Here is a 21,902-nt window from a genome sequence, read left to right on the forward strand (position 1 = left end):
AGTGACAATCTGCATCCAGTGGCAGGTGACATGGCAAGTCACAATCCACAACACACACACACACACACACACACACACGCACACACACACACACCTAGGGGTAAAACAGTTCTTCTTTCAGACACTTTCATAGGGAGTCCAGTTATATGCCTAGGTTAGCACTTACAAAAACAGCAGTGTGACACAAGTAGGCCAGACACAGACACAGACACACACACACACACACTCACTCTTTAAACAAGTACATACAGTAATTCAATAAGCAGAGTACACTCATTGGGAATGTAAAAATTTATTTCTACATGCGCAATTTTTTCTTAGTAGTTTTTCTCCTTAAGTAATATTAAAAATTTTCCTGTGCCAGTTTTTTCAGCCAGGTTTTTATATAGATATTTATAAAGAGGAATATTATACAGGGAGAAAGATCATTACTCATGGAGCAGGTTATTTACAGAAATGGGGGTTCACTCAAATCAAAATACTGTCACAAATATTCTAATCTCTGTAATATCACTTTCATAACAAGATGATATTCTGTGCTTCATTTGGCTCCCATCATTTTTACATCCTGCCCCTCCCCCTCCCACAATTCTTACCCAATCACTAGACCCAAACACCGACTGTAAGTATGTACAACAGAACAGCACCTTAGCTTGCGCGCATAGGAATGTATTGCCATTTTACATTAGGAAACATGTAAAAATAAAATAAAAAAAAACCCCTTTTACCTCAAATAGGGTAACAGGGAAAACTCGGCTTATTTTACCCTTTCTGCTCCTTAGACATGGGCAAATTAAGGCCAAGTAAGTGCAGACATCTCAGCTGGGGAACAACAAAAAAGGGGGACAAAACAATGAAAAGTATTAGACAATGGAGAGGAGTAAAAGGAATTCTGTTGCAGAGCAGTTACAGACTTAAATGTACAAAAGGTTCTTGTTTTCTTAACAAACTTTATTAAAAACTCAAAAGTACACAGAGACATTAAGTCACCAAGTATCCAACGATCCAACGTTTGAAATTTTAACAGGCTTTGGTGACATTGGCTGTGTAAGTGGTGCAGATGCCTTCAGTATATAACTTTGAGCCACCTCCACTGGAGGAGGAAAAGTCCATTGTCTGAGTTAGACATTTTCAGCCCACCTCACCGTTTTCCCATACCAGTGCAAAAGTGAGTTTGGTGTTGCGGGTCACAGCCCAGGTGTTCACAAAGGCTACAAGCAGGATCTTTCAAAATTCGTATTGGTTTATAATGCTTGACAGCCAAGTAAACTGTGTGGTTACCTGTAGTTTCAATTGCCTTATTTTTATTAGAAGTGCCAGACTGAATAATATTTTTTTTTTCTTTTTTTACTTTATTTAAAAAGGAGTACCTCTTCTATACCCCCACCCCATGCAGTACCCCACCTAAGTGCCCAGGACAGTAAAATCAATGAAAGTTTGTCCATTCTAGAAACACTGAGCTCATATGAGCCCTCTATAGGAATGGATAAATTAAGTTCACCAAAACAGAGCGTGCACTATTGCTTTCAAGGGCAGTGCAGGGGTCTCATGCTGAGATCCACAAAAATAAAGTGGAAAACCTCTTTATGCAACCCCAAAAAACATGATCACATAAGTTTACAGCATAGAAAAATGACAAGCATAGATTAAGATTGTAAAAAAGCTGGAGCTTACCCTTTATTTCATGTTAAGACTTTTATGTCCACCTCATTATAACCAGTCTGATTATACTATGTTAAGACTAGTAATAAATAGCCATAAAACATTTTAGAACTCTAGAAGATAAAATGAATATACAATATAAAGGATTATGTTCTAAGATGCATCTGGACGATTTCTTCTAATAGGCAGAGTGTTTATGTAGTATGACATGTATTAGGAATGGTTTTATGTACTCATGCATACCTTAAAATAATAACAATGGGCAACAAGTGTCTAAAATAATTTTTTATTTATTTATATATATATATATATATATATATATATATATATATATATATATATATATATATATATATATATATACATATATACATACACACACACACACACACACACACACACACACACACACCCTGTGTGTGTATATTTGCACACCCTACCTACCATGTTTGAAGGTAACGGAACGCATAGCCATGGTATGACAGTCTCCATGTCTATGGGTCAGGCAGACAAATATGCTGGCCAACCACTTTCGAGAGGGAATGTTAAACAGGCTAAAAGGTGTTTAGATCATGTCTGCAAATCTGACTGACCTCTTATGTTTATTACCATTGATTGATGCAGGACTTACAAAAAGTAAATTGAAAAAAACTGTATAGTAACAGAATTTCCCAGCTTAATAAAGTAAAAACTTGTACTCCAGCCCCTATTTTTAAAATATTGATATAAGGATAACAGCTTTAGTGCAGTAAGATTTAGTTAGCTTTTAACATTAGAAAATAATACTGTGCTTATTTGAGGGCCTCTAATAACAATGCAAGAAGGCCTATTACTTCCACATATCACTCCCTGCTGATTTTTAACACCCGAATAACATGGCCATAATGATATACTAAATGTATTAATGATGATGTCATTTAAAGGAGTGCATACAATTATTATCGCGCAGATTAGGCTTTTCCGAGGATAGCATACAGGAGAATTTGTATATGTGACATCAGTTTGTGATGCATATTTGATGAACGTGGAATGCAGTGTTTGCATATTGAATTGGACCTTATGGAGAGCAGTGCATATCTAGGATTATTGCTGCTTTTTCCATGAATTGGGTTGCTTTGCTTATATTTCTACATACAAAGCAGTGTGAATGAATCTAAAATACATCTCAAACTGATTTCAAACGCATTGAGAACGGATTTCAAATGCAAATCATTTTTCTTTGACTTCTTCGAAGTCTAGAGGATATATAGACTCCCTGACAGTTTTGCAGGTAGGTGTGGAGAAGATGGCAATTCTTCTGGTTGACCAATATGCATTCAGACAATGAATCACTAGAACTGTACATAGAAATATCCGTGTATGTCAAATACCTGCTTCTACTAACCTTATACAATTCCAAATTTTGGCTTAGGTGTCAAAGGCATGAGATGTTTACATTCTGCATGTATTGCCAAATCAATTACATCCAGATACACTATATATTTATGCCAGACTGCATAAAAAAACCTTAGAAGTCACATAGAATTATCTTTGGCATTTATATTAGAAATATCTTACTTCGACAAATGATATCTGTAGAAGTTATATACTCTATTGTTCACCAAGAGGAAAACGGTTACCTTACCTATGCCCGAAATATCCGTTGAAACCAGGGACCAACCTGAGAAACAGTATCTTAGGAGAGAAATGCTAACCAGCAGAGCTTTCTATAATGTCACCTGAAATCTTACTGCCTGAAACTCTCCACTGGATGAACTACACTGATTGAAAATAAAGACATTTTTTACAATTAATTCCAAGTCAAGATTATTATAAAATAAAATATTTACATATTGGGGCAAAGTTACTATAGCAGAAACAGTTTTTAGTGCAATAGACAACTGGAAAAGGGTCTGCAAGCACAACTGTCTACAAAACACACGTTCGACCTGGTCAGGTAAGCATTTTTGAACTGGTGCAGTACCAACACTGAACCACAAGAGGGGGAAGTTTTATAACAATAGTTGCCAATGGAAAAGATCTTCTGCCTGCAACATTTAGGTAAGATCATAAGCTGCCTTTATTTTACTGTGCACCAGCTGCATGGGTAAGCATGTCAGTAAGTGTTCTTAAGTATATTGCATAATTGTATCTACATATGTGGTACATTAATATTTCGATGGCAATGTAAGAGTAATTTGCAAAAAATCTGTACCTTCAGCTCTGGCTTAGAGCATTACTTCCCAACCCATTTCTGTACAACCTACAGAATATATTATTTTGAAGTAAAAAAAATTGCCCTTTGATATTATTTTGATACCACTTCAGCTGAGGTAGCATGCTTGCTCTCTACAAATTGACAAGCTACTTTTGCTTAAAGAACATATACCTTGCCAGTTCCTAAAGCCAAAATAACACACACAGTATTATGGAACTGGTGTGCCGTTTACGATACATGCAAGAAAACAGAGGCCTTCAGTTTAAATACAAGAAAAAAATATTCATAGTTTTTAACGATTTTGAGCAAAGCGTTTTATATGAGCTCCATTTGGGTATAAAATGGTTAGGCCATGGGTGCTCAACCTGTGGCCCTCCAGCTGTTGCGAAACTACAACTCCCATCATGCCTCTGCCTTTGTAAGTCATGCTTGTAACTGTCAGCAGCTTGCAATACCTCATCAGACTTGTAGTTCCGTAACAGCTGGAGGGACACAGGTTGAGCACCCATGGGTTAGGCAATGGGGCCCAAAAGATGAACAGCCCTTTCTTCACTTATGGATTCTGTGATAAAAGATAAAACCTTCTGCTTCAGAAGTATTACTTGAAATGAAAAGGAAGAGTAACCAGGCAATAATCAAATAAAACAAATATACTGCTTCCTTACTTTGTTGCGGCAATATAAAAAAAATGTACTAAGGAGCCTGCTCCTTCCCCAATACATGCATACTGCTTACCACACTGCTTTGGAGCCAAGAGAACCTTCCACAATAGCTTGCGGGCCTTATCTGTGCACGTGTAACACCAGCATACATATATGTAAGAACCAGCATGTGATGTTATGGCCTTAAAGAAACCATTCCACCCAAAGTTAGAATTCAGTATTGGGTTGGATGTTGTGTGAATCGCATTCACCACACGCCTGGGCAGCTTTTGAGAAGGAATCCAATGGCAGTTCTGTTCCCATGCAGCACAACTCTCTAATATTCCACTTGGGTATATGGTGTGAAATGGTGGAGATGCTGGTAGTGTCATCGAAGTAAGGAAGAACATCAGGGAGATTTACAAAGACAAGCTAGGAGTCAATCAAATGTCTATCCAGTGTAAATCTGCTGCTTATTTAACAAATGGATTTGCTCTGTTTAATTTGACTTTGCAACTTCATTAAATCGAGGAAACCTATTGTCCTACTTTTCATACATTTGGGATAAATGTTTTATGTGCAGCAGCTGTGCACTGAAAATGCATACCATGAAGACCTGCTTCAAGGTGCATTTTAAATGGGTACAAAACGACTGTTTACCACCAGAGGGGCATTTCACAAAAGAAGCTGCAAGCACGTTTTGTCTAAAGTTTGTCTAAAGCCTGCACCTTCTTTCTGTAAAGCTGCCTTTGTAAAACACCCTCCTCCCCCTATTTGCAAAAGCACACCCACTGAATTTTCAGTGTTGAGTGGAAGTGTGCTTGAATTCACGTCACTGAGCATGAATGTGAAATTATGTATAAATGAATGAAAATTATAAAAAAAAATACCTATAAATAATGGCTTGCAAAAGTGCTTAATTTAAAGGCTTACATTTTACTTCCATGAGAAGAATTTAAGAGAAATAACAAAGTCTTATAAATGTAGATTGGACCAGGTAGCTAGCGGGAGACACAGTGGTCTCCTGACCTGGCATCAGTAAAAAAGTATGACAAAAGAGAGAATATTCAAGTGCTGAGCAAAGCATTAAGACGAAAAGGATGGGAGAGGTAAGAACACAAAAAAATGGAAATAAGGTGCAGCGTGGAAATATTTTCCTTAAGTGCTAAAAAAGAAAAGATTGCACTATATAAACTTAAGAGATCCTAATAAAACAAGTCAGCAAGTGCTGCATTTTGGGAGGAAAGGGTAAAAGCACTGATGATTCCCTTGTAGATGAGTGAGATGGTTAATCCATCAGCAGTTAACCAATATTATAATACAAATGTTTAACCAATACCGCTAACCAACTCGCAGGGAGTACCAGGCAGCACTGCTTATGTAATGCATTGTATTGCAGTTGACCACCAAAATGAACTTGGTGCCACAGTGCAGCGTGGCTTATCCCCTGTCATTCCACAATCTCATCTTGAGAGATCAGGTACTCCTAATCAGTGCAAAAACTGTTTATGCACAGGCAATTGGCATTACAGTACAGCATACCAAGTGCTGTATCGCTTTCAATCACATTTTACAAGTGCTGGATTTTTTACAACATAAAAAAGTTAAAATAAAGCTTTTCCTTTTTTTGTACCCAAAACCCTTAAAGCAGAAACGGTAAAGACAATACAGTGCTAATTAAATAAATTCATATAAATATCTGTACATCACTGTGGATGCCTATCCCAGTTCAATATATATAGATATATATTTTGATATATATATAGGCTACATATTAAAAAAAAAAAAAACAAAAAAAAAAAAAAGTCAGTGCATGTGCTACCCAGATCTCAGGATCACATTATATGGGGGAGCCCAGCAAGGGGGATTCATGGAAGTTTGCTTATCCCCTTAAGAATATTTATAGCAGGTAAGCATCAGAAAAGATTCACATTTCTTTCACAGCGTACAAAGTTCCGCTTCTGTTTTTTCCCATTTTGAAGTAAATTGTGTACAAAAGGCACAGATAAACTGCATATGGGTAGGAAAAAGTACATGGGAAAAACTACGAGATAAAACTAATAAATAAAAAAGGAATGAAATGAAGTCATTCACCCTCTTCAGCCCAGACAGGGAGAAAAGGGAATCTATATTCAGTGTGTGTGTGTATATAGATATATCACACACACATATACACACACTGTATATAGGTCATGTGTATCTGTAAACCCTTATTTCACATCCTACAAGGATCTTTATATTGTACCATAATGTCTCTATTCAAAGGTCATAGTCATACCCTGAACGCTTATTCAAGTATCCAAGGTGAGCCATCTTACAAAGCTCAATGCTTCTAAATTCCAAATCTAAGAATGCATTCTTTACTTTGTGAAACCATCAATTCACCATGCTCTAAGATCCTTACCCTGTATCCTGAAAGAATCCATAACTCACATCTTAGTATTTGCACCAATGTAACACGTCAGGACTGTTCACCTATGTTATAAAAGAAATCCTTTCTAATGTCCTAAGTGTTTCCACACACTGTAACTTAGACAAAGATGTCACAGGGCAAGAACTCTAAATTGGGATCATCATTTTAATATAATGTCCGGTCACCCCTCTTCTTCCAAACGCTCCCCTTTCAGAGAGCTGCTGTGGACGAGAGTTATTCCAGGTGGAGGTGGAGTGCAAGCTGTCTGGCAGTAAGTGCTTGGTGTTGGGGAATGTTGTGGGGCTGTGCTGGGGGGTGATAGTACCCTGTCTTCCTCCTCCTCTCGATTGTTAGTCCTGAGTGGCTGTTCACTTCTTTCTTGTGGCTGGTGGGATGCCTCCTTGTCAGGACCATCTGAATGTAGCCCAGGGAATGCAGGTCCCAGTAGAGAGGGCTGAGGGCTAGGCCGGGCTTGTACCATCTGAATGCCTCCAATAGGTATCATTGGGTAAGGTGTCCTTTGAAGATATTGTGAATGCAGGGGTAAATGAGTGTACAAGTTCTCCCCACTCCTTGGCAAAATGTGAGGCATAACAGGTGAGCAGAGGGATCTGGATGAAGAAGAGGATGGTCCTGGTTTCTATAAAATAAAAGAACACACTTTATACTATGGTTCAAGCAACAGAGTAAAAACAGATGTGATAATGTACAGTGCCTTGAAAAAGTATTCATACCCCTTGACATTTTCCACATTTTGTCATGTTACAACTAAAAACGTAAATGTATATTATTGGGATTTTATGTGATAGACCAACACAAAGTGGCACATAATTGTGATGTGGAAGGAAAATTACAAATAGTTTTCAAATGTTTTTACAAATAAATATCTCAAAAGTGTTGCATGCATTTGTATTCAGCCCCTTTTACACTCATTCATACTCCTAACTAAATTGCCTTCAGAAGTCACCTAATTAGTAAATAGAGTCCACCTGTGTGTAATTTAATCTCAGTATAAATACAGCTGTTATGTGAAGCCCTCAGAGGTTTGTTAGAGAACCATAGTAAAAAAACAGCATCATGAAGGCCAAGGAACACACCAGACAGGCCAGGGATACAGATGTGGACGTTTAAAGCAGCATTAGGTTATAAAAAAATTTCCCAATTTTTGAACATCTTATGGAGCACTGTTCGATCCATCATCCAAAAATGGAAAGCGTATGGCACAACTGCAAACCTATCAAGACCTGGCTGTCCACCTAAACTGACAGGCCGGGCAAGGAGAGCATTAATCAGTGAAGCAGAAACGCAGAGATACAGACCAATCTAATACACTTGCTATGGAGATGCCCTAAACTCTATCGCTATTGGTCGGGGGTAGTATCTATGATCAATAAGGTATTTGAGAGTGGGATGCCTATGAAGCCTGGGGGATGCCTTCTAGGTATACTTGATGAATCAAGAATTCCAGCAGAATATATTGTTTCAATAAATAGAAGTCTATGCCAGGCTTGTAAACTCATAGCACTAAAATGGTTATCATATCCACCTACTGTAGCAGAATGGAAAATACAAGTAAGGGAAACTTTAATCAAAAGGAAAAGTATATTTTCCTACATAGAGGCAGGGTAGAAAAATTCGAAAAAATATGGAAAAAGGTGGTTTGATACCTTGGAGGTATGACGAGAGAGGAGAGGATCAATGTATGAGTAACGGGGGGAGTGGGAGCTTCCCCCCCTTTTCCCTTTTACAGGCTGGGGTTGTAGGTTTGTCCCTTTTTTTTGCTGTGTGTTTTTTCCTTCCTGTTGTGTGTGTATAAAATGAATAAAAAGATGATTTGATTAAAAAAAAAAAAAAAAAAAAAAAAAGAAGCAGCTAAGAGGCCCATGGTAACTCCGGAGGAGCTGCAGAGATCCACAGCTCAGGTGGAAGAATTTGTCCACAGGACAACTATTTGTCGTGCACTCCACAAATCTGGCCTTTATGGAAGAGTGGCAAGAAGAAAGCCATAAGAAGTCCTGTTTGCAGTTTGCGAGAAGCCATGTAGGGGAGACAGCAAACATGTGGAAGAAGGTGCTCTGGTCAGAGGAGACCAAAATTGGCCTAAAAGCAAAACGCTGTGTGCGGCGGAAAAGTAACACTGCACATCACCCTGAACACACCATCCCCACCATGAAACATGGTGGTGGCAGCATCATGCTGTTGGGATGCTTTTCTTCAGCAGAGATAGGGAAGCTGGTCAAAGTTGATGGGAAGATAGATGGAGCCAAATACAGGGCAATCTTAGAAGAAAACCTGTTAAGAGTCTGTAAAAGACTTGAGACTGGGCAGAGGTTCACCTTCCAGCAGGACAATGACCCTAAACGTATAGCCAGAGCTACAATGGATAGGTTAGATACAAACATATACATGTGTTAGAATGGCCCAGTCAAAGTCCAGAATCCAATTGAGATTCTGTGGCAAGACTTGAAAATTGCTGTTCACAGACGCTCTCCATCTAATATCGGACAGAGCTTGAGCAATTTTGCAAAGAATGACCAAAAATGTCACTTTCTAGATGTGCAAAGCTGGTAGAGACATACCCAAAAAGACTTGCAGTGAAAGGTGGTTCTATAAAGCATTGACTCTGGGGGGGCTGAATACAAATGCATGCCACACTTTTCACATATTTGTTAAAAATTTTGAAAAACATTTATCATTTTGCTTCCACTTCACAATTATGTGACACATTGTGTTGGTCTATCACAGTGATGGCGAACCTTGGCACCCTAGATGTTTTGGAACTACATTTCTTTTTTTTTTCAAATTATTTATTTATAAAAAGGGAGGCAGAAAATATATTAATACATACCTTTCCATCCAGTACATACACAGTCTCTTTCAGCTTTTGTTACATTTAGGCTACCTTAATATTCCACCCACCACCTGGATAGACCCATTGATTTTTATATTTCTGCATGTGCCCCTCCTATCTTCAACTGGTCTCATTCTTTTCGCCCTAGTCTTCAAGCCTAGTCGACTGTCACCAGTACCTCTCTTCTTACCTCGTAGTCTCTACTCCTTCCCTTCCTTTTTTTTTCCTCCTTTCTTCCCTTTATTAGATAACAACAAAAACAGCCCAAAAAACAAACAAACCATATAGTAATCTCCCCCCTCCCAGGGAGGACGGAAAGCTTCCATACTTTTACAAGGCACGTGCCCACCCTGCCGGGTAGGCCTTACTCCCCACTGAGACCTTCCATCATTCTGAGACCTTCAACTCTCTACTTTGTCCTCCACCGCCTCCACCCGCCAACTCACTCACTGCACAGGAGATCGCCAATCACTTCAAACAGAAGATTGATACTATTCGCGCTGAGATCTCTACTGTGCCGACACCCTCCACACTTTACACTTCATGCCCACAGGCACAATTATTATTTCCCTCTTTCAACCCCACCACTACAGACGAAGTTGCTAAACTACTTGCTAATGTCCACCTAACCACCTGCCCTCTGGATCCTGTTCCCTCACAAATGCTTCGTTCACCCTCTGGCCCTATACTACACTCTCTAACCCACATCTTCAATCTCTCCCTCTCTTCTGGCATCTTCCCTAACTCTCTAAAACATGCACTTGTCAGACCCATACTTAAAAAGCCCTCACTGGACCCATCCAATCTTAACAACCTACGCCCCATCTCCTTGCTCCCCTTCTTATCCAAACTCCTCGAACGTCTGGTCTACAACCGACTAAGCGTCCACCTCACTGATAATGGCCTTCTTGATCCCCTTCAGTCTGGATTTCGTCCTCAACACTCCACAGAAACTGCTCTCCTAAAACTAACAAACGATCTACTAACGGCCAAAACCAATCGACACTATTCTGTACTCCTACTCCTGGACCTCTCTGCTGCCTTTGATACGGTTGACCACCCCCTCCTCCTCAAAAAACGACACGCCTTTGGTCTCCGTGACTGTATACTTCGCTGGTTCTCTTCCTACTTATCCAACTGCACCTTTAGCGTTTCTTATAACTCTACCTCCTCCTCTCCTCTTCCTTTCTATGTTGGGGTCCCTCAGGGTTCGGTTCTTGGACCTCTACTATTTTCAATCTACACCGCCTCCCTGGGTCAACTGATCGCCTCCATTGGCTTCCAATACCACCTCTACGCTGACGACACCCAAATCTATTTCTCTACCCCTCAGCTCACTCCCTCTGTCTCCTCACGTATCAGTAATTTACTCTCAGATATATCAGTCTGGATGTCACACCACTTCCTTAAACTCAATCTAGCCAAAACCGAACTTATAATTTTTCCTCCCCCATATGCCTCTTCCCCTGATCTCTGTGTCAAAATCGATGGCACAACTATAAGCCCATCCCCACATGCCAAGGTTCTAGGTGTAGTCCTAGACTCTGAACTCTCCTTCAAGCAACACATCCAATCGCTGTCCAAATCCTGCCGCCTCAACATCTCCAGAATACGCCCCTTTCTAACCAATGACACAACAAAGCTCTTAATTCACTCGCTGGTCATCTCTCGCCTAGACTACTGCAACTCCCTTCTCATTAGCTTACCTCTACATAGTCTATCACCTCTTCAATCCATTATGAATACCGCTGCCAGACTCATCCACCTTACCAATCGCTCTGTGTCTGCCACTCCTCTGTCAATCCCTCCACTGGCTTCCGCACGGCCAAAGAATTAAATTCAAAATTCTAACAACTACGTACAAAGCCATCCACAATTTCGCCCCCCAGCTACATCACTAGCTTAGTCTCTAAATACCAACCTACTCGCTCTCTTCGGTCCTCACAAGAACTCCTGCTATCTAGCTCCCTTATCACCTCCTCCTTTGCTCGCCTCCAGGCCTTTTCCAAAGCCTCTCCAATCCTATGGAATGCCCTACCCCAATCTGTCCACTTATCTCCTACTTTATTAGCTTTCAGAAGATCCCTGAAAACCCTTCTCTTCAGAGAAGCCTATCCTACCCACACCTAATAACTGTATTTTCATTTTTTCCCATCAGCTCATCCCCCACAGTTATTACCTTTTGTTTCCACTTGACCCTCCCTTCTAGATTGTAAGCTCTAACGAGCTTACAATTTGTATTGTAAGTGTACTGTCTGCCCCATGTTGTTTAGCGCTGCGCAAACTGTTGGCGCTATATAAATCCTGTATAATAATAATAATTCTCCTTCTGAGTATATAAACTGATCCCATGCTGACCATGTTTTGTTATATAGCTCTTTTCTATTTTGAGCCAAAAGCACTAAGTCCTCCATTACCCCGATGTTTCTAACCTTATTAAGCCACAATGCGATAGCGGGTGGTTTAGAGAGTCTCCCCAACATAGAGTGACACATGCTTTCGCGGCATTAACCAAATGACATAACAGATTTTTTGTATGTCTGCCGAGGGATTTGTGAGCAATGTAACAAAAATAGCACGGGCTCATCTGATATCAAGAAGTCGGTAAACTTTTGGGAGATCCTCTGTACCTCCAACCAATACTGTCTAATCTTTGGGCAGGACCAAAATATATGAAATAAAGTTCCCTGTTCTCTACAACTCCAACAGCGATCCGAGGCTTCTTCCGAAAATTTACTAAGCCTTGACGGAGTATAATACCATTGCGTCAGCAGTTTATAATTGGATTCCTGCACTTGCGTACAGATTGATGACTTCCGTGAGAAATAAATAATATTCTGACGCTGAACTGGAGTGAAGATCTTATTAAGGACTCTTTCCCCCTCACTAATGCTTGGCATCACATAATCCTCTGGGGGGGTGCTTAAAAATGCATACATCTTAGAGATCGCCCGGGGTAAAGGTTCTTTCTCATCGCAGTATGAGTCAAATCTAGTTAGTTGACATTGATATTTTCTCAATGGTCACAGAGAGCCAAAGAATAGGCTTAACTGCAGTGCTTGCCAGAGCTTTATTCCAAACGGGCCCACCGTTTGCATCAATGTGGCAATCTTAGGCCAAGTCCCCGAAAAAGTGCGATGCCTGAAAGCAGCTCTTTTCTACAAGGTTCTTAAACCCTGCTGTTTCCATACCTGGAGGGAAACTAGGGTTCCCTAGGATAGGGAACAGTGGTGATTGTATCGAGGAATGTTTAAGGTTCCGACAAATCCTAGAGACAATTCGCAGTGTGGGGCCTATGAGGGGGTGTGTTTTAAGAGGGGCCAGGAGTGCTGCGTAGCACAAAGGTGCTCTATGCAGAGGCACCGGACTGAACTGTTGTTCTAGGTCTGTCCAAAGTTTGAGTTCTGTAGGTCTACACCAGTCAATCACTCTGCCCAAATGGGCCCCTTGATAATATTTAAATGCATCTGGAGCAGCTACTCCGCCAAGGAACTTGGGCATCGTCATAAGACATCTACTAATCCTTGGTCATTTATTCGCCCATATAAATCTAGAAAAAAAGGGTACAAATTTGACGAAAAAAGACTGCTGGGATAGAGATGGGTAATGTCTGAAAAAGATATGGAACTACATTTCACATTATGCTCAACTACACTGTAGAGTGCATGAGCATCATGGGAAATGTAGTTCCAAAACACTTGGGGTGCCAAGGTTCGCCATTATTGGTCTATCACATAAAATCCCAATAAAAAACATTTACGTTTCTGGTTGTAACATGACAAAATGTCATGGATATGAATACTTTTTAAAAGGCTCTGTATACAGGTAACCCCAAAAAGCAATAATGTAGTCTGTTTTATAATCCCGGGGTGAAAATAACTTTTTCTATTCCTGCACCCAACTGCTGTGGCTGCTTCTGACCCTTAAAGCCAAATTAACTGATAGCTTTAAAGGCCAAGTCCACCTTTCTGACCATGTTTCATGTTATGGGTGTAACATGGTTAGTCTGCAACCCTCCATCACCAAACTGCCCCTTCCCCTTACTGAGTCTGGGAGGTTGTTCCCGTCTATTTCTGAATTTGGCCCAGCCTGCACAGTCACCTCATTCATTAACATGATCTGTGAATGAAAAGAATATAAGGCTCTATTTGGCAAACAGACTTGTAGTTCTCAATGAAGCACAAGTGCGGTGACAACACTGCAATTGTAGTCCATTGCTACTTCCACTAGCCCCATAACCGAAGGTCCGTAACTTGGTATGGATCTGAGCTTGGGGAATAATCTGCAGGAGCCTGAGCATTGTACACATGAATCCACTGATTGCTATTTTCATGGCTCCAATTAAAAATAAAAAAAATACAAAATAAATGCCCATTTTATTTCTAATCAATGTGGCTGCATTTATTTTTTTGCAAAAGCTGAGCCTTTAAGGCCCAGTTACTTAGAGTTTGTCTACAAAAATGTGATCACAAAATTGCACCTGAAATAAAGCAGAACTTTACTTAAAAGTGAAAGTTCCGCTCATTCTCCTCCTCCACCCGCCTCCTCCATCATTTTTGAAAGTTTTTTTTTTTCCTGGGAGCAGGTATCCGCTCCCACTTTGTTTCTCACCTAAGCTAGAATTACAGAAGTTCTGCCTGCCCCCTCCCTGCTCACAACCCCCTGGCTGCAGGACCAGTCTGAGAGCACAAAGGGATCTTGCGCATGTGCAGTAAGGAGTCAGCCATGAAACAGCTGGAAGTCACAGCCAGTCAAACTGGCAGCACCATGGATGTAAAGACCTAGCAAAAAAAACAGCCCAGGTGAAAACAGGGCTGGACTTTTAGACTGGCAAGTGTTTGTTTTTTAAAGCGGAGTTCCACACAAAAGTGGAACTTCCGCTTTTCGGAACCCTCCCCCCCTCCGGTGTCACATTTGGCACCTTTCAGGGGGGAGGGGGGTGCAGATACCTGTCTAAGACAGGTATTTGCACCCACTTCCGGCATAGACTCCCATGGGAGTCTATGCCTCTTCCCGTCCCCACCGCGCTGTCTCCTGGGAAACACACAGCTCCCAGGAGAGAGCGGGGACCACTTACGATGCGCAGCGCGACTCGCGCATGCGCAGTAGGGAACCGGGAAGTGAAGCCACAACGCTTCACTTCCTGATTCCCTCACCTAGGATGGCGGCGGCGGCAGCTGCCGAGAACCGAGCGGGTTCTCGGCGTCGCCTGCCGACATCGCTGGACCCTGGGACAGGTAAGTGGCCATGTATTAAAAGTCAGCAGCTGCAGTATTTGTAGCTGCTGGCTTTTAATTTTTTTTTTTTTTTGGCGGTATGGGTGGACCCCCGCTTTAAGGGCCTGTTCACACTATGTGCAGTTACCTGCGTTTTTCCTCATGGATAAAAATACTGACACCAGAATGCATTAGTTTACTGTGTTCCAGAACTATACAATATTATTCATAATATCACACCTCCCTTGATGTCACCCTACAGCAAACACGGCACACTGTACTGCTGTGCAGTGACAGAGTTGAAGTGTTACTTTGATCAAGAAAAAAAAAAAAAAAAAAGGTGTGTGATACGATAAAAAGAGCATTACACTGCCCCCTGCTGCATGGCTCTGCAGCTCAAAATGGCTGCTGCCCGCTAGTGTAAACGGGCCCTAAAAGTCACCAGCTACTATTAAGTTTATTTTAAAAATGATTGTAGTTCCTCTTTAATCCTACAATTAAAACCAATTACAGCGTTTTGTCAGCACAATCCCAGATAATGGGAAAGAAAAAAGCGTGGTGCCACACTAATTAAAGCTAAGAAAATTTTAAGTAATAAAAATGAAAATTTTAAAATGTCTTTCTTGCAGGTTTTTACCAAACAATGATAATTCAACTATTGGCGGACTCTTGTGGTTTCAGTCCTGTACTTTATCATTTAAAGTACATCTGTATGACATTTATGACAGTCTAAACAAGTCCCAAATTCAGTTATGTGATGCCCAAGCTTCCTTAACTACTTCTCATACAGCCACTGCACGTAAACGGCCGGGTGGGTGCTTCTTCCTTTTGAGTGGACGTTCCTGAACGCCCCTAAGAAGGGGCGGGATTGCGTGCATGCGCTTGTGTCACCCGGACATGGCGCATCTCACCCGAACATGGCACATCTCAGATCAGCAGGAGGGCTCTGTGATTGGCCCTCCTGATCACATGATGGCTGTGTCCAATCACAGCCATCATGTTATGGCCGGTTGCTAGGTGATTGGCTCTCCTCACACGGATCAGTGATTAGTGTGTATGAGCGGTTTTTTTTACACACTGATCACCGGGCTAGTGTCCCCAAAACAGTGTCACCACACAGTAAAAACACCTGTCCCACATATGTCCCAGTAAAATCATCTGTGCACATCTGTCCCTGATCACACAAACCATTATACACTTATCAGGATTTTTTTTTCCAAAGACATGTAGCAGAATACATCGTGGCCTAAATTAATGACAAAATTTGATTTTATTGGACTTCTTTTAAGACAGAAAATAGAAATTTTTTTTTTTTTTTTTTCTCGTTTTTTTTTTGCTTATATCACAATAAAAAAAAAACCAAGTGGTGAATAAATATCACCAAAAGAAAGCTCTATTTGTGTGAAAAAAATGCTAAAAATTTAATTTAGGTACAGTGTAGCATGACCGCGCAATTGTCATTCAAAGTGCGAGAGCACGAAAAGATAAAATTGGTCTGGGAAGGAAGGGGGTGAAAGTGCCCAGTATTGAAGTGGTTAAAAAAAAAAACAACCCATACATCTTTTAAGGTTTATACTAACCTAGGTGGATGCAGCATCGGTGCGATGCTGCATCTGTCCCCAGGCGCCTCTAACACAAAGAACTGAGCGATCGAACACCACCGATCGCTGGGTTCTCACAGCTCCGTGAGCAGAGAGCTGGTGACTGACAATCAGCAGCTCTCTGCTCTGACCTCCCCCCAACATGCACTTAATGGAGTGCTGGGCTGCGGAGGGGGTGGGAGCAGCTGGCTTAGGCTCGCAGAGGTTCTGGTGGCATCCTCCTGTGGCGTTTACAGTTTTGCTGCAGAAATCTTTTCCCGCACTGCCCCTGCAGTTACTTCTAATAGACGTTAAAGAGTAAGACCCATTCAAGTCTACGGAGGGTAACTGTGCAGAAGCAGGATACAGGATTACTGATGCAATAATGTAAACATCATGGAAGCTTACCGATAGCGGTAAAAGGCAAGTAGGCACCAGGGAGAATGGGTTCAGCTTAGAATAGATCACAAACTAACGAGGGGGACTGGTGAATTTTTAGGATAATGTTAATCTGTCCTTTATATTTGATGCCACAATCTAGGCAACAAAGGAGCAATTTCTGTAGCCAACACGAGGTACCCTTCAGCATAATACTGCATTTTACTGCATATCATTCCATGCTCTCTAGCTGGCATTAGATATAGGTCATATTATAGCTGGAGAACTCTTTTTCTTTATAGCTCACAATCTGGGAAACTGTTTATGGCTAAAATGTCTGTACTTCTGTTCAGATCTTCAACATTATACTGCTGTCTTTGGATATAAGTCAACACAGTATTCAGTTTAATAACTCCTACATTTGTTCACCTGGAGCTGATGGAATAAATAAAAATTTCTTTATTGACTTTTCTATTGCATGAATTACCATATTTGCTGGCGTATAATACGACCTTTTACACCGGAATTACACAGCCAAAAACCGGGGGTCATCTTATACACCGGATGAAGAGGCCGCAAGATGGATGTGAAGCCTGCCGGGTGCTCGGTACCGGGTGAAGAGGCCGACCGATGGATGTGAAGCCCGCCAGGTGCTTGGTAATGCTGTGTGCATACAGTGTGCGCTGCTCAGCCAATCCTGGCGAGCGATGCACTCTGTTGCTGATTGCAGAGCCTGTTAAGTCTACTCGGATTGAAGTAACAACCTCTGCCAATCTGAGCAGGATATACATGAGTCAGAGCGGCGCGGGCTGATAATGTCACAGCCTCTGCCAATCCGAGCAGGCTTTGCATCCATCAACAGATTAGTAAAATGCATTGCCTGCCGTGATTGGCTCAGCGGTGCACACTGTATTCTGCAGTGTACCGGAACCATGTAAACAAAAATCATATTATCGTATACTGTACTAACAAAGGTCATTGATTTAAAAGCCCTACATCAAAAGTTTACCAGTGAGGAAGTAATGGTGTTGGTGTTCCTCAGTGACAAGCTTGCAGTAACAAAGCATCATATATACTGTACCCACTAACAAAGCATCATATTACCGTATACTGTGTGTACCTGGCGCTACTGTACTGGAATTACAAAGTATCATATACTGTGAGTACTTGTTTCTGATGTTTTTTTAAATGGTGTTGCCTCGGAAGGGGGTAGTCTTATACGGCGAGTATAGCCCAAAACCTAAGTTTTCACTGGAAAAATAGGGGGGGTCGTCTTATACGCCCAGTCGTCTTATACGCCGGCAAATACGGTAATTTGGTAATCGCACCAAGCCAAATGCGGGTACTAGGTTTGTTATATTGTCCCCTTGGATAACAGTTTCATACACATCACCTTGCACTCAGTTGGTTAAGAAAAAAATGAATTGTTCACAGAAATGAGCAAAAACACAATGCAGATGTGGCTGAAGATTATTGGCACCTGGATAATTGTGCGAATATAAAAAAAGTTTTAATCACTGCTAGATTTTACGATAATTATTCCAAAGAAACCAGGTTTAATTTGCCACCTTGTCCCTTACCTTTATTCCTGATGCCTCCAAAATACCAGAAGCCCTGTGAGGTAGAGCTGTAGATGGGAAGACCCCGTGCTGAGCTTTGAAGTGGATCTGAGCATCTGATCTACTGAGGTGTGACTCCTCCCTACCAGGAGATGGGTACTGTGGTGGTGATGCTAGGCCACCTCTAAAAGCTGAATACCTCAGACTCGTCATTTCTCTGCTGGGGGACAGATGTCTAGCAGGTGGAGAAGAACCACGTTCTGGTGACATGAAGGCTCGAGGTGAAAGACTGCGGTGGGGTGATAAGTGCTGAGGAGAAATGCATCTCAGAGGTGACGCTTCTCTTGCTGATGTCAGACGATGACAAGGAGACAACCCTCTGCGGGGAGAGGTACATCCTATTGGGGAGAAGCATTTTGCTGAGCCCTCTCTCTTCTGTAGGATGTGTCTGCGAGAAGGGCCAGGTCTACTGCTACTTCCAGTGTCTTTTACAGGAGACCATCGCCTATGTGGTAACTCTCTGGTATGTTCAGGAACTGATCTGGGCTGGGGATCTTTATCAAGAGGCTCTGAAGTTTGCAGTAATTGGGGAGAAAACTGGCAAGCTGAAGAGAAGTCTGCTATCTCAGGGTTTTGTCTTAATTCATTAGGTGAGAATTGGGTAGCTGTAATTGGAGAGAGATCTAAATTCCTCTCTTCCTGACTATCATCATCATCATCCTCTTCATCATCTTCATCAGAGTCATCATCATCTTCTGTATCTTCCAAGTCAGAGAACTGGTGCTCTTCCACCGCATCGCTGTCTAGCCATCGCTCATCACTTGTCCCTGAGATATAGCAAAACAGATTAAAGTTACCAAAGTGAGCATAGAGCAAGTATATTCTTGCCGTTGCTAGTAATAGCATAAATGAAATGCCTATATACTGTACATTAGTAAAATTACCTTTCAGAGTCCCCAGTACCCTTACTGGAAAGGGATCATTTAAATATGCTTTGACCAAATACACTGCTCCAGAGCCTAGCACAAACCACCCCCCACTCCATACTCACTACCAGGTACTGGTTCTGAAAGAAATAAAGCACACCAAACTTAAAAGGACCCAATTTCAACAGGACCTAAGGATGAGTGCAGATCGGCTTCAGCTCTAACTCCTCCCTTAGGCCACGCCCCTCTGACACATTTCACGATTTGGCTTAGTCATAGATGGCATGACTAAGACTATGACTAAGCCCTATGGTGATAAAACGTGTCGGAGGGGCATGACTAAAAAGGAGGAGTCTGAGCTCAACCTATTCCTTACACTCATTATTAGGTTAACTCAGCACACTGTGGCTCTGCTGCCCAAATGACATTTAAATACACTTTGTCATAACTCTAAAACTGACATGAATGGAACAATGGATACAGAAACTTGAAATAGTAGTAAACCTCAGACAATGTATGAACACAGCATATCCCTCCATAGTGTGTGCTTGTCTAAAGTAAGAACACTAAGTATAATTTCTGTCTGCTGCTAAAAGGGGGGGGGTCCCTTCCCGCTAATCAGTTCTCAGAGCTCTCTTTACTGATGTAACTTCAGCTCTCCGCCCCTTGCTTATCAGAGCGGAGAGACCACACTACCTAAAATACACTGGCCCCAACATTGTCACGAACTGACAATAATTAAAAGGAGAAGTATAGCCAAAGCTTGTTTGGCTGTACTTCTCCTGTGGATCACAGGAGTGCAATTCATTTTGCACTCCTGTGACCCATTTTCATCACAGAAATTGGTCCAGGGTGCGCGTCATCACGACAAAGGAAGTCAGGATCCACCAGGTCCCTGGACCGACACCTGGCTCAGCCTCTCAGCGAGCCACTGAGAGCCTGAGCAGAGAGAGCTGTGATTGACAGTCTGCAGCTCTCTGCTCATGGAGCTGTGAGAACCAAGCGATCGGCAGTGTTCGGACCGATGCTGCAGCCACCTAGGTAAGAATGAATCTTAAAAAAAAACAAAAAAAAACAGACTTCTCTTTTAAACTAGATCACACCCTGATCTATTTATTTATTATATTTATTTGTTTATTTAAAGACTTCTCCTCTAGCAAGAAGAAAAAGATGCAATGTATCTTTTCCTCTTTACAAAAGAGAAGAAGCACTGGGGCAGGTCTTCACAGTAGTGAGAAATGTGACTGGCTAATAGTGATCAGGATTGGGAGCCAGCTCTCCCAGTTCATGATCATTAGAATGAGACCCAGAGCTGTTGGTGAAAGCTCGGTCTCAGTGCTGGGAGCACATGATCGAGCAAACACAGGAGTGCATATATGCAGTGCCCACGTAGAAAGCCTACCTCCATAATGTTGCATATACAGTAGGTGTTAGGTAGCCGTAAATGGGTTAAAATAACATGATGCAAAGACCATTAAAGCCAGGTTCACAGAGGCTTCAGCTCCTATAAGAGTAGTGTGACAAAGCATTTGCAGAGCTTTCAGCAAGCTTTATTGAAGCTTTTAAAGTACCATCCAACTCCAGCTTGTAAATGCTGAACACAGATCCTAATAGGAGCATTAATTGCCACTTTAAATGGTTCCCGACCATGTTACGCAGATATACTGTGGCACAATGGCTCCCCTGGGCGAAATCCCAAACGGGTATGTCCTACCCTTTTTCGGCCACCAGAGGTGCGCGTCCAACTGCACAGCGGGGGACCCGATGCGCATGGCTGGCGGGCGCAATCGCCGTCGGCAACGAGCAATCGTGTGCACAAGTGCCAGCACGGGGATTTGTGTGTGTAAAAACACAAATCCCTGTGCTGTCAGAGGAAATGAGCCATATGGTTTGTTCTTACTAAGTAGGAATAACGATATGTCTCCTCTCCTAGCCACTCACATCCCCAGTTAGAACACAATGAAGGAACACACAATTAACCCCTAGTGTTAACCCCTTCCCTGCCAGTGACATTTTACACAGCAACCATTGCATTTTAATAGCACTGATCGCTGTATAAATGCCAATGGTCCCAAATAAAGTGTCAAAAAAAAAGTGTCAAAAAAAAAGTGTCAAAAAAAAAGTGTCAAAAAAAAAGTGTCAAAAAAAAAGTGTCAAAAAAAAAGTGTCAAAAAAAAAGTGTCAAAAAAAAAGTGTCAAAAAAAAAAAAGTGTCAAAAAAAAAAAAAGTGTCAAAAAAAAAAAAAGTGTCAAAAAAAAAGGTGTCAAAAAAAAAGGTGTCAAAAAAAAAGGTGTCAAAAAAAAAAAGTGTCAAAAAAAAAAGTGTCAAAAAAAAAAAGTGTCAAAAGTCTCCGATCTGTTCGAAATGTAGCAAAAAAAAAAAATGATAATAAAAAGGCCATAAATCTTTCCCATAGTTTGCAGACATTATAACTTTTGTGCAAACCAATATACGCTTATTGCGAATTTTTTTACCAAAT

At 41.4% G+C, this 21,902-nt stretch overlaps 1 protein-coding gene across 4 annotated transcripts in view; it reads right to left on the reverse strand.

The window, feature by feature from the left end:
* Positions 1-276: 276 nt before the first annotated feature.
* HIVEP3 (HIVEP zinc finger 3) overlaps positions 277-21,902 on the reverse strand; it is a 204,740-nt gene continuing 183,114 nt past the window's right edge. For all 4 annotated transcript variants that reach the window (XM_073616226.1, XM_073616227.1, XM_073616228.1 and 1 more), the window contains 2 exons: positions 18,519-19,324; positions 277-7,553 (listed from right to left, as the gene is read on the reverse strand). In XM_073616226.1, the coding sequence (XP_073472327.1) occupies positions 7,095-7,553; positions 18,519-19,324 (1,265 nt within the window). In that variant the 3' untranslated portion in view covers positions 277-7,094. The remainder of the gene's footprint in view (positions 7,554-18,518; positions 19,325-21,902) is intronic.

This window comes from Aquarana catesbeiana, linkage group LG02, assembly GCF_042186555.1.
Source record: "Aquarana catesbeiana isolate 2022-GZ linkage group LG02, ASM4218655v1, whole genome shotgun sequence".
Taxonomy (NCBI): domain Eukaryota; kingdom Metazoa; phylum Chordata; class Amphibia; order Anura; family Ranidae; genus Aquarana; species Aquarana catesbeiana.